At 36.9% G+C, this 17,369-nt stretch overlaps 1 protein-coding gene across 12 annotated transcripts in view; it reads right to left on the bottom strand.

The window, feature by feature from the left end:
* PDLIM5 (PDZ and LIM domain 5) overlaps positions 1 to 17,369 on the bottom strand; it is a 117,151-nt gene that overhangs the window by 36,221 nt on the left and 63,561 nt on the right. For 5 of the 12 annotated variants that reach the window (XM_048942402.1, XM_048942399.1, XM_048942400.1 and 2 more), the window contains exons 5-8: positions 16,241 to 16,656; positions 12,340 to 12,357; positions 11,873 to 12,045; positions 10,240 to 10,276 (exon numbers count right to left, since the gene is read on the bottom strand). In XM_048942402.1, coding sequence (XP_048798359.1) covers positions 10,240 to 10,276; positions 11,873 to 12,045; positions 12,340 to 12,357; positions 16,241 to 16,656 — 644 coding nt within the window. Of the gene's footprint in view, positions 1 to 8,620; positions 9,610 to 10,239; positions 10,277 to 11,872; positions 12,046 to 12,339; positions 12,358 to 14,282; positions 14,300 to 16,240; positions 16,657 to 17,369 lie in introns of those variants that run through there. The other 7 variants (XM_048942408.1, XM_048942409.1, XM_048942410.1 and 4 more) reach the window with 7 other exon arrangements.

The raw sequence follows: 17,369 nt of genomic DNA, 5'->3' as shown, positions 1-17,369 counted from the left end.
GCACTTGTTGACTTCCTGGAGGGCCTGCTGGCTTGTAGAGGAGGTTTAGTGACAGGGTTGATGAGCAGGGCATCCAAGAGCAAGCGGTAAGCACTAGGTTCTGAGAGCCTAATAAGCATTTGAAAAGACCATGTAAGAAATTAGTTGACTGAACAGATTTCAGGTTGGCTGGGATTAACTGAAAAGTCAAATAAATGAAAAATTCTGAAGGTTCTACAGCAGTATGGATAAAATGAACTGAGAAATGCCATTCAAATAAGTGGTCTTCAAAGTGGTGTGCACACACTCCAATGTGGTGCAAGAAAACTCACCACAGTATGAGAAACATATTTATCTTTTTTTTTTTATCTTTAATAAAATAATTTTTAAGGCTTATTTAATCTTTTCCCTCTTTTTTTTTTTTTTTAAACTATCTGGCTTTGTGTATTGTCCATAATGTACGGATATGTATATTAGTACAACAGGTCATGTATACAGTTAAGAAATTAAAAAAATATACATATATTGGGAATGCATGTTCAAAAATACATATATATATTTTTTTTACTGATGGACATGCATGACCAACAAAGTTGAGACCACTGGTCTAAGTAATCCCTTATAAAGAGCAGTATAAATAAAAAGATAAAGATTTAGTTGCAACTCTCTAGTTTCATAGGATATTCTAGTTTTTTTATTCTAGTTTCTAGGATAGAAACTAGAAAGAAATTAAGAAGAAACTAGGAAGAAATTCTAGTTTCTAGGATATTCACTGATACAACTTCAGCACGCTTCTCCCACCCCTTAGTATTTCCCCTAATTATTATCTAGTTGGAAGGAACATGAAAAGGCAAAAATAATGCTGACATCAAAATCAGCTCTACACTGGTGATATTTAATTCAAGCTCTGTTTTAAAATTTCAAGATTACCCACAGAATTGCTGTGTATTTTTTAAATCACTTCAAAAAAGACTCTAAATACCTCCATTTATACAACTACATGATACAGTGTGTCTTGGATTTACATGTAGAAATCCTGCCTGAAAATGCTGTATACAACCAAGGAGTCTGCCATAGCTACGCCTTGAAAGATTTACCTTGTGTGACTTATGGACGATTTAGACTGACAGCTTGAGATATTACCAAAAGCATTTGTTTCGGAAGTAGGCACAGATGCATCATGCCTGCCCAAAAGCAGTAGGAGAAAAAAAAATCATAAATCAGACACTAATTATACTTCTGGAAATGCTAACTAAAGCTCAGGAGAAGTTCATTTAAGGATTTCTACAAGCACTCCTTAGTCAATAATAAAAAAAAACAAGTATAGTTCAATATCTTTGATTATTAATTCTAGCATGCCAATCTGCATGTTACAAAGGTCAAACAAATTGTTCATTAAAATTGAATGAACCCAGATACACACATCTCCATTCTTATATCCAGTGTCCACTCCAATAAAGCTTTATTGTTTAATTTTTCTCCCTCTTTTCGGAAGGAGTAATGGTGGAAAAGAGGGAAGCTATCTTTCCCTACTGGTAACTAGTAGGAATAATTAACATTCTGCCACTTCACAAGTCAATGCTTGTACTCTACTCCAGAAACTTCTGGTTACTGGACAATTCAGAAATGTACATTTTATAACAGAAATGACAAAACTTTGCTGGGAAGATGAATAACATCATCAACTTCCTAGAACAGTTACTTTCCTATCAACTCTCCAATCTATAACTTTATCTTCCCCCATCTGAAGGTCACTCTAATTTCTGATTTACTTTATCAATTTTTGCTTAATAGCTATTCCAGTTGCTAGTTGCTATATTAATCTCCAGAGCACCATGAGAGTCAGGAGGTGGCTGAGGACTGCTCCAGCTCGACAGCATTAACATTAAAAAAAAAAAAAAAAAAAAAAAAAAAAAAAATCAGATGAAATCATATATTAAAATAAGGCTTTGATTGTGACTCTTGACAGTGGGTATCCTTGTACCTGGCAGGACGAGGAGGCACAACAGGAGTCGCTTCCACAGATGGGGCTGCAAAAGGTGGCTGCATGGCCGTAGAGGTGGGCAGAGGGGGCTCTGGGGTCTGTGTAGCCACACTGCACTTCGCAGGGAAAGGAGGCTCTGTGCCAGCGGTGCTTGGCAAAAGGACTGATGCATCAGGAGAGGGCAACTCCGCAGTTATTTCCCTAGTTGATGTTAATTTGATAAAAGGTAATTGTAATGAGAATACATGCGCATAATTTCCCATCTAATTTTTAAATACTGAACAGTAACAGACAACTCCTTCTAGTTGGTGTTCCTGCATCCTCTGTTATAAAAACAGTAGTGAGTAGCTCTTGAGAGTTTCTTTTTCTTCCCCAGGAATAAAATATTAATCCTTCGGAAATTAGACTATGCTGAAATGCATCCTTTGGAGCATATTTTTAGATGAAGTTTGAAAGCTTAAAACTAGTCTTGCTTAACCATGGAGAGTTGAACAGAGAGGATACTGATGAGGTTCAACCAGAGCAAGCAGAGTTCTACATCTGGGGAGAAATAACCACATGCATCAGCACACAGTAGCGGTTGACCTGCTGGAAAGAAGCTCTGCAGAGGATAATGTAGTTGTCCTGGTGACCAACAGGTTGGCTGTGAGCCAAGAAGGCCAATGCTGTCCTGGATGCATTAAAAGATGAGTGGCCAGAAGCAGTACTAGGGAGGTGAACCTGAGGGTGATAAAGTGGTGGAACAACTTGCCCTGAGAGACTATGGAATCTCCTTCTCTGTAGATATTCAAAACCCACTTGGATGCTTTCCTGTGTATCCTGCACAAGGGAACCTGCTTTAGAGGGATCTCAAGAAGTCCCTTCCAACCCCCATGAGTCTGTAAAAAAACTGTAAAAAAAATGGGTAGTTCTAAGTAATTACTCAAAAATATATAATACACTTGAAAAAGAGCACAGTCTGCATACTAGAGACTCTATCTAGTGTAAGGAGATATCACTTTAGACACTGTGGCTACTTGGCTGTTGGTGTTTAACTCCTGATTAGTTGCAAGGGAATGAAGTTCACACTTGAGTAAGGCCTCCAAAGGATTCTCAAACAAAAGTCTACTAAATTAAAAAAAAAAAAAAAAAAAAGAAAAAAAAAAGAAGAACAAGTAGCATTTATTAAAGAAAAGCAATATTTTCCCCCATATTTAATTTCTTCCTGCTTGTAATGAAAGCAAGACAACCATAAAAGATCTGGCAGTTTTGGTTCAGGTAGCCTGGGACATCCCCTTTCCCCCAGCCTGACACTCACTTCTCAACTAAATAAGCAGCTCCCATCTTTGCAAGGTTCCTTTTTTACATGATGACTACAGATGAGGCAATTTGTTTAGGAAAATCAATGTAGAAATGTCAGACTTGACAAAAAGGTAATCTGTCAGACTTTAGGGAAGTACAGAAGCAGATGAAACAATTCACAACAAATGCAGAGCACGCAGATTCTGGCCTTTTCTGTAATTGCCCTCAAGTAGTTCATAACTTCATAAAACATCTTTGTAGAGCTTCATAAGTCATAAAAAAGGAACTTGAAATATAAAAGGAGAAGAGAAATGAATAACAATGGGGATATGCTCCAAAAGGAGAGCAAGCAGTCTCCAAATTTTATTCAGACGTACATACTTACTGCATTTCCATTTCTCACTTACTTTGGCAGCAGTTAGAAAAGGAATAAGGAATGACTTTTGGAGTTTCTGTAGAGAATATTGTTGGCTCTGCACTAATCAGAATATACACAACAAAAATCTGGATTAATACCTTCTACTTATTGCTAACTCTGACTATCAGGAATAATTTCATTAATGAAAGGATAAAGTAGGTCTGTAGCTTATAAAAAGTTTTTATATAATACAGTAATCTAACAATTTGCTGGCACTGGTTCTGCTTTATATTAGTTTTATTTCTCAGGAAGTGCCAGATTCTGTGGTCTGAAGTTACAGAGTCTGAAGTTGCCAGGATGACCATTTAAGGTGATTTTTTGAAACTTCCTGGAAAGGCTGTAACTGCTCCTAAATATTTCATTGCTGTTAAGCTTATAGGAGGATATTGCATATATGATATTGAGTAATAATATGCTATAAATTATAGTAATTGGCTACATTGCCATATATCTACTTTAAGCTTTCATTAAAGACATAAAACTACAATTAAAAAAAGCATTATGTTTTATACAACGGAGTCTGCTTTATAAGCAGAGAACCTAGCTGTAATCCAGTAATCGCATCCAGGCCCTTCTTACATTTCACAGCAAGATCTTTCTCCTTCTTGGTGGTTTGGTAGTGGGTGGTACAAATCACAGAGTTTCAGCCAAGAAAAGACAGAGCCCATTAGGAAAATAAATATCTATGCTAGTCACTGACAGTAAATGCAGGGCTTTAGAGGCAAAAACAAGACTTTTGGATGGACCACATCTGCATTATTAAAAATCTGATAATGGCACCATGGATTTCTGATAGTTGCCACTTTAAAAAATATAGGATTACTGGAGACCAGTTTTGGATGTACTCTCAATCCTAAAGAGCATTGTAAGTAGCAACACTGACTCAATAACAAAATATAAACACCAAATATAGTTGCTATACAAATTATCTCAACTTGAGAAAAAAAAAAAAAAACTCTGTGGTTTTATCAAGTAGTTTACAATCTCCTTCCCACATTCAATTCTAATTCTTCTGTCTCCAGCTCATTCCAAGCAAGAAATACTAATCTACTTTTTTACTGCTTGCATAAATACTTCAGCTCTCACCCTCAACCAGACTTTCAGATTAAATACAGTTACAATAACTTTGCCTCAAATTAATATGCTACCATTGTACCTGTTTATCAGTATATAAATTTCCCTCTTAAATGCTGCATGTGATATTTGAAATGAGCTAACTATATAGCACTATATAGCACTACACATTCTGAAATGTTAATTGCTCAGCCTTGCACAGAAGTAATCTAAACTTCTACTCTGACAACACTGTCTGCAAGGATACAGTGCTGTACCCTATGCAGTTGTCAGATCTCAGGATGCCTTTCAAAAAAAAAAAAAAAAAATTAACAGCCATTATGCATTTTGTAAAAAGCTGTCACCCATGTCTCTCAAAGAACAGAAACAACTGAGAAAATGCGTATCCTATCATCTCCTCCAAGTGTTTTTTTCTCCGAGAGCACAGTAACTGAGTACAAATGTTGACAAGAATCTGTCTTTACTTTCGTGTTCAAAGTGTTAAGGAGGAAAATAAAATAGAAGGAAATGAAAGAGGTCCACATTTTGCTTAGAACTGCGATACACAATCTATCAGAAAATGCAATGGACCTTCAATAATAGCATTAAAAAAAAAAAACTCTAATCACTGTCAAAAGACCTAGATCCAAAGGTGATTTCCAAAATATCAAGAATAGTGCCATTGAAGCTATCCAAGGCCAATGACAGAAAATTTGCCAGTTTGAGCTGTTAAGTGATTCAGGGAAAAAAAGCAGCCCCACTGACAATGTATCTATAGCTAGATAGAAACTAGACTTTCCCTTCCTAAATTTCAAATAACTGCCTTAAACACTGTGTCATATTTGAACAAATATCCACAAAATTGTTCATGAATCTGCTTAGCATTTTTTTTTCATTTCTCTTCTCCATTCCTTTCCTACCATTTCCAGGAATGTCGCTAATGAATGGCAGATTAAAAAGACAAGTTTAAGTGCATGACAGACAGCTCTCCTTCCCACAAGATAATGAAATCTGAAAGATTTACCTCCCAGGAGCTGTTGCATCAATGTGTTCAGCGAGTCTGAAAGATGCGACACTGCCAGGGGAGGACTCTGCTATCGGCAGAAAAGTGGCTGCAGACTCTGGTCTAGCATCATTTTCACTCCATTCACAATAAGAAAACATACAAAGATTTTAAATCCATACTGAAATAGTGTGCTGGACAGGATACATAGTGCTGAAAAATGTTAGTGAATTGTAAAAAGAAAAAATCGCTGCAGCTTATAGTGAAATAAAAATGGGAAATAAAATGATGCACAATACTCCTAAGAGTTATCACACTTTTAGTGAAGGGTGAGAAGCATCCTGCTGCTTATCAAGACAGAAAGCTAAGCAGTATTTTCCACTGATAAATATGGAACATCACATTATGTGATGAAAAAGTTTTTAGGAAATGCAGGAAAAGAAACAGTCAAAAATGCTGGTGGTACTCACTCCCCAATGTACTCCCCGAGTACATCAAATATTTACTATTTGATGTGACTATTTAGGATTCTAGTTTTGTGAAGATCACAGTACGCATTTCAGCCCTCCCTCCTCCCCCCTTTTTTTTCCAGACAAGAAACTAATCTAGAAAATACTGTAATGGTGGATCTCTACTTAAAGAAAAACACCCACCAGAAATCTTATTGTAATATAAAAAAGTAAAAGTGAACAACCACAAGCTTAGAGCAGATTAAGGTAGCCACATGAGTTTGTTTCATTTTATTTATTTGAATTAGCATGCAGAACTAAGAATCTTAATAAAGCAGGGACCCATCCTAAGTGCTGAAAATTAAAGAACAGATAGCATAGGAATGATCAGGCAGCAGACCTTATAGGAACTAAAGATGTTGATGGAAATTCTGGTACAGATGGTATCTCCAAAGCCTGGGTGACAATGGAGCTTTTGCTCACATAATATATATATATATATATATATATAATATATAACACACACATCTGTTTTATTCACTTAAATATCCCTAGGAGCAGCAGTTTAGGGAGAGACAGTAATACTTAAAAGCCCATGTGGCGTTTGTCTTGGACAGTGTCCATAAAGCTGTAGTATTAAGTTGTGATATTTGTCAGTAGATTACTGATGGAAGACAAGTTTCTATGCCATTTTTTGTTATGTTCTCTCTTTTAGGTGATCATTCATATTTAAGCCAATTCATTTATATCAAAAACATCTTCAAAATGTTTTTCTGATGCATACCAGGAAGATGTGAGCTAAGGCATGTCATCCACATCCAAATGGAAAAGCTGTCAATTATTTTGGAAACAGTAACAAAGCCCAAAATCTTTGGTGTTGTGTAATGGGGATACTGGGAGAAGAGATAACAACTTCATAGCACTAAATGAAATATGTTTTACATGTTCATATTACGTTTTTGGGGACTAGTTTTTTGTTACTATGAATTCATAAAAATATAAAACTTTAGGTAGCCTTACTCAAACCATACTCATACTCAAAATAGACAGACTGTGATTGCCTATGTTTACTTGTAATTAAAACAGAGACGTCTATGCTTTGGATTGTCCAGGATGGCTTTTTCACTTGTGCCTAACTAAAGTAACTCATCCTTCAAATGAAGGAAAGCTCACTAACTCTCATTCAGGAATATCTTCCAAACACAGAAATACTCTGAGGCCAAAACCATTCTATTCTTATGAAAAATACTTCACAGAGAATCTAAGTGATAATCTCTCGTGATTTTCATTGTAACGATAGCCTCAGAAACTCCTGTTTTCTTTTTCATTCATAAGAAATTTTTTAAACCAAGCATAATAATTTTCACACACAATTTCACTTTCCTAAATCAATACACAATATTCTGTTAATTGATTACATGGCAGTGTATGTGCTCTTCAGTAACATACAGTTTTAGTAACATAGTACTTGGACAACTGAGTTATGTGGTAAAGACAAACTGATTGGCACTTCTCATCAAAACAGCCTTCAGTGAAATTATTGAAGTACTTTCCCCATTCACCCCCAAGGAGTTAAACCAAAAGGTGTGTAATAAGTGAGATGCCTTAGTCTGTCATTACTGGTGTAAATACAGTTGTACTCTATGCTGTGCAATGTTATGCATTCGTATCAGTGATTGTTAGCAGTAGATAACTTGGCTGTTACCTGAGCTCTCCATTCTCTGTTTTTTTTTCCCTAAAGATAAAGTGACAAATACAGTAAGATACTATACTGTATATCAGTATAAACCACCTGGAAAGGAAATATAGGCATAAAATATCTTCATTAAATGTGTCAATCCCTTTCAGTTTTCCAACTTGTGCAATTAAAACAAAAACAACCAACCAAAAAAAAAAAAATCCCCCAAAACCCCACCACCCATTTCTACATAAGTGCTTTCTGTGAACATCAATCTGTTTACAAGACCAATTTCATAAGAACAACTTTTAGATAAGCTTCAGAAACTATAAGCCAATTGCAACAATTCTCATGAAATGCCTATGAGCAATTGGGCTTGTATACGTGCCTCACAATTCCCATATGAGGGTTGAAACTTCTGCGATTCAAAAAAATGTAGCATTTTTGATGATGGTGAATTTTACTTAATGTTGATGGTAAAGTTTACTTAATTGAATTCTTACTCCTGCAGTCACACAAAAGGTCAATCATTTTATCAGTTTCTGTAAATCTTGTATCAATTTTGAAAACACACAAAAAAAGTAACACATTTCAAATACGATTATAAGCTCTGGTACTTTGATACTTTCATAGAGTTCAGAGAGTTTCTAGGCATACTAGCTTGGATGTGATTGTTCCTCTTGCTACAGTTGGTGAAGGTGTAATGAATTTACAGCTCTCTGCACAAGCAGACTACTCGAGGAGTCCAAGAGACTCAAAAGAAAAGAGACATCACTACGTTAAAAGCAACTTTTATTAAAATACTCTTCAAGCTTCAGAAAGCATAAATTAATGAAGTGTAGCTACTATAATACATTATTTTACAGGAGAACCACAGAGCCATGAAGCTTTTATAAACACTAGAAATCCTAAGAGCTTCACTCTGAAATAAATAAATACTACTGTCTTGTCTTGCTCTTGTTAGAAGCTATGTATTGAAGCTCTTACAGGTAAGGTACACAGCAACATTCTGCTTGTTTTCTTCTAGCTTTTCTAAAACATGAACAGTTCACTACAAGCTGCAGAATCTTTATATTTAGCTTGCACTTGGATTGGCAACTGGCAACCGTTTATTATTACTACTTTCATTCGATTAAAAGCAGTCTTCTTGTCCTACTTTGTAAAACATTTACAACCACTCTAAATTTGACTTGCTGAAAATCTAATGAAATCCAAGACAATTATCCTGTTAAGTACCACAGTCTGAAGTAAATGCATTCAGCCTTCTTCTTCCTCTTCCCCTACTCCTAAATCAAAGTAATACCATTTCATATTCTCTCGTTCACTGTTTTCTGCTAACAACCTACAGTAACTCAAACTTAGCAATGCAAATGACTCTTTCGAGGCAAAAAGAACTGCAACAGCCATCTTCTCCCCCTCACTGAGAAACCCAAGTTGTTCTGTGATAAGTATGTGTTTGTTTGGTTTTTTTTGTTAACTAGTGACTAGCACAAAAACATTTTCATCTCAGTTTTTATACATCAGTAGGAAAGTGTTAGAAAAGTATAGAAAAGGCTAGAATTTCTCTCTTAGTGAGGCTAATGAAATACATTTTCTACTTTATTTTTGCAAAGCAGATGGAAAAGAAGAAAGGAAGTGTTTGTATTTTGCTTTTTGCAACTTGGGTAAAATCACTGGACATTAAGAACACGTGCTGAGACTTCATGGTGCCAGTCACGTAATTTTGTATATTTGGGGCTAAAGACGTGGATGGGGAGCTTTTCCCTGTGGAAAGAAGTGACAGAAGAAAAATAAGAAAAAGAGAAAGAAAGAAAGTTTATCTCAAGCAGTTGCACAAGTGGGCATGCAATCTCCATGCACTACTTATATCCATACATCTCCTTCCTGTCCTTCAAACTGTTGCCTCCAGTGTTAGATAATGCCAATAGGAAGACTCCCAGCTGCACAAACAGTAAGATTTAGCCACTGCATCGTCCTCATATCAAACAGCACTTATCCCAAACCAAGGAGACAGCTGACCCTCATTCAGACTAGAACAGTAATATTTTCCAGCTACATCTTGAAATCCAATACACACTTGCAAATCAAAAATGCCTGGTTAGATTTAGAAAAAGAAAACATGTTGACAAGCTGACCTTGCACAGAAAAGCAAAACAGCCCAATTTTTTGGAAAAGCTCAAACCTCTGCACAAATATTAATACTGGACTGTACAAACAGGGATTTTAAAAGATTGGTCTATACAGAAAGATCTTGATTTTTACATGCTGAATTACAAGGCAAAAGCAGCAATGTTTTAAAAACACTCAAACTTCACACAAATGCAAAAGTAACACTACCAGTTATAAAATAAGACATGCAAAGTATTAAAGTAATAATGTAAAACATTGACTCACTTAGACTTCTTTGAACCTTCATGTTCTGGTTCTTTCACTGCAAGAAAACAGAAAAAATTGACTTCCTAAGGCACAAAACAGCACTGCCAAACACCGAGATTCTTCCCTGTGCCAAAGTATTCACCCCAGCAGGAAATTACAACAAGTCGTGTTTGGATTCCTCAATTCTAAATGTGCCCTTTGGGAAATGAGATATGTCTATAAACTCGAAGAGCCCCTTTGCCAGCACGATTACTGTAAAGTGGTTCTGCTGGTCTCTGTCACATCTTTTGGCCTGCTGTCCATGTTGGCATTGAGAAAGTAAGAGAAAGGGAGTTGAGAAGAAAGAGTGGAATTTTGGAGGCAGCTCTTATGGACAAACATCCACAGGGTTTGAATGGGGTGAAATTCAAGCACCTGTCTGTAAGGCTATGACTCATCAAGGTGCTAGAGGGCTGCAGGCAGAATAACATAAACTCTCAGCCTGGTTTTAAGTTTGGCAAATATAGTTGCAACCACATCTTCGTAATATTTAGTAAAGTGATTATTTATCAGTACTAGATCAGAACACATATATATTATTTGATATTGAGTTCTCATCCTGACAGGGACAGAATTCAAAGAAAGATAATAATGCAATACTAGACTAGTACAACACAGGACTATCAAACAAACTATTAACTGTCTGAATTCAGAATGGTGTGTCACACAAAGACACTAAACCTCACTCAGTGAGATATTCTCATTGGTCTCTAGAGTAATTCTGCCAGAGAACTGATAGCTGATTTAATCAAATCTGCCCCCAGGGAGGGAGTCCGCTTTACTCACTGCCTTTATTTTATTATTATTAAAATATTCACTTATCATAGCACTAGATGTAAAAAGCAGAAAAAAAATGAAATTATCAACCTTTCCATAAGGTATCTGTCTGAACATGACAGACATCAAACATTCTGACACAATTTCTAATAACTTTTATATAATTTTACAGATATCAGCCAATAAACCACAACCAAGAGCATAAAGAGAAATTCAAGATCCACCATAAAATTATGTGACTGGGAAAGATCTTCTCTGCACTTTCAGTTTCAATCTACAATAAATATAGACATATTATATCGTAAGTAGAGGATGAAAACATGCCCCAGGAATAAACTGAGGAGCTATGGAATTGTGCTCCTGAGTAGTTAAATCATTACAGATTGCATACCTTCGTATAATCATCAAAGATTTTCTAAATGCCTGAAAAAAGCTTTAGTTTTTCTCTCCACTTTCTGAAGTACTGCATTTGAACAGAAGCAGTGCCATTTTGGTCGTGCAGAATGAGAAAGAAACGGCAAATGCATATTTGCCAACTATTTTAGGAGTAGAAAAAGGTAACTTTAATATCTATCTAGAATGTACTGTTATTCAAATCAATAAGAAGTAATGTCTACTAATGCATATATTTTAAGTAACCTAGGAATTTGAAGAGTTCTATAAAAACAACTTCCTACTATAGTCTTCTGAAACTGTCTTCTGCCTCCTTGATTTATTGTCCAAGAGGAGAAAACTAATAAGTGTGACTGAACCACCTTATTATTTCCCCCACCAGCTTTAAAAAACACCTATCTTCCTGCAGCCTTTAATTTTATTTCCTTATGAAGCTACTCACTATGATCAGTGCCAGTGATCTGGGCAAGGATGCGAAAAGAGCGTGACTGGGTAGTGCCTGTCCGGGGATGCCAGTCTTCAGTGTCTTCGATCAGCCGCTTCTTGCTGGCATCGCTGTGAGTAGGGGTGTGGTAGAACTCCGTATAGGTATCCACAATGTGCTTCCGTGGTGGGCTGTGTTTAAGAGAGAAGAGAATATGAGCTAAAAGATTCTTCAAGAATCATCTAGGTTAGGGTAACTACAAAGACATGGGCAGATCTGGCTTTTCACAGCATTTAAAGTCAACTTCTGAGTTTGAACATAGCAGTGAGCTCTACAAACACATCTGAACACAGACTCATTTCTCTGAACAAAAATACAATTTGATAACTATTCTAATCCAAATAAAATATTTTCTTTTATATCATTACTGGAACATTTGAAACTGTAAAAGACAGTATTATCAAGATACATATTTAAACATTTACCGTTTGGGTGGGATTTTCCTTGGAGATGACAGAATAACACAGCAAGAAAAAGTTTTCCCAGTGTAAACAGGAAAAAGAGAAAAAAGAAAAGAAGAAATAAAGTAAGAAGTTTGAAACAAAAAACGTGCAGCTAGTTATTCTACTGAATTAATTTTGGGGGAAAGTATATTGAAAGGGCATTGAAATAATAGGTGAATATGCTTGTTTTAATAAAGTCCAGTAGTCTATTCACTTATCAAGTGTCCTGGACAAAGTCTTCCCTTCATTCACAGGAGGCAAAAAACTGCACAAGGCCACCCACACACACAAAGTCTTTTGCAATTGGTATGACCTGGATCATAGCTGGATGAAAGTGTAGGTAAACATGCTCTAAAGCACAATGGGAAACTACAGAGTCTTGATACCCTCTCCAAAAGTAAAAGAAAATGGGGTAATGATTTTTATCTGAAATGTTTCTCCTCAGTATGTGCTATTATATGACCAACCCCTGAACAGTGGACTTCGGTGAATACAGGATTCTGAAGCCTTACTTTAAGTAAAGAAAATGTAACGACACTGATTAGCTTAAGAGCAGGTAACAGAAAATTCCTACTACATATATTATTCCTAAATTCCATATTAGTTATCTCAAAGCATTAATCTCTCAGAACCTGTACCTGCACTCTTTTTTTTTTTTTTTAAACAAAGTTTATAAGAGATGACCTGTGCAAAACTAGCTCCTAAGAAATTATAATTATATTAAAAATAATAATAATGAAATAAAAACAACCCAAACCTTTAAAAGTTACTCCTTTTTTTTTTTTTTGCTACTACTTACTGCATTATTAATGTCCAAAGTGCTTTTGGTAAAGATTAAAAATGTGAATGAGAATTTTGTACATTATTAATTGCCATCAGGAAATAATTAGATCTGTTCAGTGGAATGCATTAACAAATACTTCAGCTTAAAAGAATAGACAACATTTGAATGATAGGAAACCTATCATTCAAAATTACAGCAAAAGATTGCATTTAAGGACACACAGCATTAGTGAAGGAAATGTGCCTCGCCAGGTTACTACAGAGGGAGGGGTATAGGAACAAGGACAGTGGCATTTCCAGGATGGAGTAAAGTAAATCCAAAGAAAGTGAAGTAAAGCAACAGTTAATAGGGAGAATCAAGTCTGAAAACTAAAGCAGTACTTAAAGGTATAGCGTTACATGGAAATGTAATTATTTACGTGCTGTAATAGCATTAGAATAATACTATTGACTGCATTCTAGCAACTGTCACAGTGAATTAAGTCCTTCGTATTTGATGATAATGGCATGACAATTAAAATATCCTGCTGATTTCTCTCCTTTTACTTTCTTTCTTATGGCTTAATGGTCTACTAGTAATGAGCCACTGAGGCACAAGGTGGTGCCAGAGGCAAAGGAATATTCGATGAGGCAGACTGAGCCTTGACTCATTCTTAAGGCAAGAGAAGGAAAAATAAGCCAATAAAATCACAATAAGTCATAATCATATCCCATGTCATTCTTAATTTTGTGGTATGAATTCAACATCTGGCCTTTCATTCCATACTCCTCAGATCATTTTCCCTTTTATACTGTATTTCATCATTCACCGGTTGTGTTGCTGACACCAACTAGCTATAGGTGCATCAAGAATCTATCAATACACACAAACACTGCACAAATGTTTTGTGGAATAGTTTTTAAAAATACTGCAGTTTAACACAGTGAAAAGCAAGATCACATCATGTCCAATGCAGACAAATCATTTATTACACTAAGTAGTTATAAGGAAGCTGAAGCCATTTTGCCAAAATTTTAAATATAAAACTCTGAAAGAGTTTTATATAATATTGTTTTGTTTGCAAAACAAAAATACATGCTGGTTATTCCAACAACCAAAAAAAAAACGACCATAATTCAACTCCAGTGCTGTTGATACTAACTTTGTCATTGTTGTTATCTGCAAGGGAAAAAAGGTATTTGACTTGTTAATACATTCTCTGCTTCTTGAAATATTACAGGATCTTCCAAATCCAAGTTCTGGTAGTCACATAAAGAGTCAAAACTTAAACCATCAAGAGAACCTATAAAGGAAAAATTTCGCCCACCTGAACTTAAACTGAGTGAAGTCTATGAACATCTTACCTTTTTTAAAGCAGCAGGCACATTTTCATGTGAGAGTTGGCAAGAAAGTAACAACAAAATTTAATTGCACGTAGCCTAGTGAGGACAAATTGCTCTCTATTTATGCCAGGAGTAAACAAGGAAAAACAAAACTTCCTGAAGTGAAGGCAAATAGTTTATGTACCTAACATTATTTGAGGGAAGTGAGAAGGAAGGAAAAAAACAACTTCTGAGTATTAAGCTAAGTCTGAAGAATTCTACTTGCTCAGCAGTGCTATCTATGAGCAAGATGCAAGTATACAAGAAGTAAAATGGAATTTATTTCAGTCTGATCAATAATTTAAAGCCTTCACTATTATATCACAAGCGTCAAATTCCACATTAAATGGGGTTGTGGTTTTACATAGCAAACTTACATTTCTACAGTGATAGTTAACTAAGTAAAACAAAGTCAGTCACGTAGCTGCAGATGAGCATAATCTCTTTAATATTTCTTTACTTGTTTCCTATTTCAGGATTGCAAGACTAGTATTTAATTCTTACTTAAACTGAGTTACAGACTTAAAACACTGTCGTAGGGAAGATATAATACAGTTTAGCCAATTTTCTTTTTTTGTTCCTTTTCCGCTGCAAACACCTTCAAGATTGCCCAAACTAGATAAGCAAGGCTGGCAGCAAACAGGAATTTCCCAACCTACCAGCCTCAGTCAGTATTATTCACCCATCTCTAAACATAAGGCAAGGAAGGTATCAGCATGCATTCAGTCATTCTATCTTGATTGTTAAGTGCTTACACCTCCAGCACTTCCTTCCAGAAAACTTAATTTTGTTGCTACTGTTCAGCTTTTTCAATACCAATTACTACTTTTGAATGCTCCTTACATACTATTCGATAAAGACACATTCCTGGGAAGACAAAGACAGTCTGGCAATGTGTATTCAAGAAGCAAGTCCTTGGGATCTCCTGCTCTCATCCTATCACTAAGCACTATGGATTCCTTCCATCATCTGTTAAAGATCGGCCTTGAAGGCACCATGACAACAGAGTAATATAAAATCCATATGGGCAGCATTATATAAATATGCATATGGAAAATATTTGTACTGCAATTTTAGGGGAATAGGCACCTAAATTTTCCTTTCCAGGAGATGATTACTTGAAACTGTGATCTTTTATTTTAGCTGATATGGATGGCTACTTTTCTGCAGATTTCCTCATATACTCAGGCCGAGAGGAAATTGGATGAGATGTGCACCAGGCCTCGCCCTTTCCCTTCGAGGCATGGGAAATACTAATAATAAGTTTTAGGCTTCAAGTTCATGAAATTGAAGATAAGTCAAGAAAAGTCAAAAAGCAAGAAGACAGTCATCACAATCAATGCTGAAGGTCAACAATCCTTCTTGCCAGGCGGCTCTGCACCTCCAAGTGCCTGCTGCTTTCAACCTCTGCACTGGGACCCAACATAAACAGTAAGACAGGTGTCCAAATGAATGCTGGGCTTGTTGCACGGTCTGAAAACACATCATGACGCAACAAATTTTGGTGTGGTCTGCTGCAATTTAGGTGTGACACTACAAATGGACATATTTTCAGAATTAAATCCTCACAGACTCAGCTCTTCAAAGGCACCCCTTTCTGAAGGCACACTAATTCCTCAGAAATTTGCTTCTGGTAATTGGACAGCACACCTGAGATGTGTTTTACTTGGCACTTGAACAAGCTCAGCTTTTTTCCTGCGAGGAAGAGACCCTCACAGCAAAAAAAAATCCCACCTACCCATTTTGCTGTTTATTGTCACCCTGGTTCTCTTTGAATCCTCGTCGCAGCCCCTCCGCTAGCTCCTGGGTGTTGTCGCCGACATGGCCGCCTGGGGCGGCATTGTGCGTGGCAGGCTGCCGTGGGACATTAACGGCAGGTTTAGCAGAGCTCGGCGTGGGCGGCCGCCCATCAGCATTAGGCTTGGCGTTAACATGCAGTCCTGGTGCAGCAAATGGGGCCGGGGTGGGGAGCATGGGTGCCGCCTGGGCTGGGGTGAAGGCAGAGGACGGTGACGGGATGGAGGTGACTTTTGAGGAGGCCACAGCTCCGAATGGCCTCGGGGTCTTATTGTAAGCCACACTGGCCATGGCAGTGACTTTGGATGCAGCAGCAGAGGCAACAGGCACAGGCTTAACTACTTCTTTAGGTTCTCCCTATGCAAGATAAAAAAAAAAAAAAAAAAAAGAAACACACAAAACCACACCAACCACATGCACATTCCTCAGCAGGTATTTTCAGTGCTGCTGAGGGAGATAACCTGCCTACTAGCATGAAGCAAAGAAGAGGTATGAGCATCATAGAAGCAAGTGAGAGTGCAGTCAAGAAATCTGTGGAAAAAGTGAGCCATGCATTTAAGAAAGGGAATGATCTGTGCGTGCATGGTCAAAAATCAAAGACCATGATGCTTAATTTTCTCATTGCATCCAAAACAGACACTACACAAATCAAATTCAAGACAAAGTTAAGCACTGCTCCACTGCAAAACCCAATGGATAATTCATGTGGAAAATATTAGTGTTTTTAGAAATCCACATTCCACTTCCAAATCCAGTTTGAGAAACGCACATTCCTCATAAGCTAGGATCATGTGCGTGCATATGAACACACGGTATACATTGATCTGTTGATAGGGGCCTGAAGGGAGGAACCAGGGCCCTGAAGCTCTTTTGTCAGAGGCCAGTACTTTAGAACCAAGTTGGCTTTTCTAGTTGCACTCTGCTGACTACAAGGACAAAAGTTTCTCCAGCCAAACTTCAGACCCACTCCTGTTCTTACTTGAGACTCCAGGACCAGGTGCCACATGAGTGGTTGGGTCACAGATACATAACCCAAGGTCAACACGGGTTATAGCTTCCAGATGGGAAAA

The sequence above is a fragment of the Lagopus muta genome, chromosome 4 (genome assembly GCF_023343835.1).
Source record: "Lagopus muta isolate bLagMut1 chromosome 4, bLagMut1 primary, whole genome shotgun sequence".
NCBI lineage: Eukaryota > Metazoa > Chordata > Aves > Galliformes > Phasianidae > Lagopus > Lagopus muta.
This window is presented reverse-complemented; position numbering and strand designations above follow the sequence as displayed.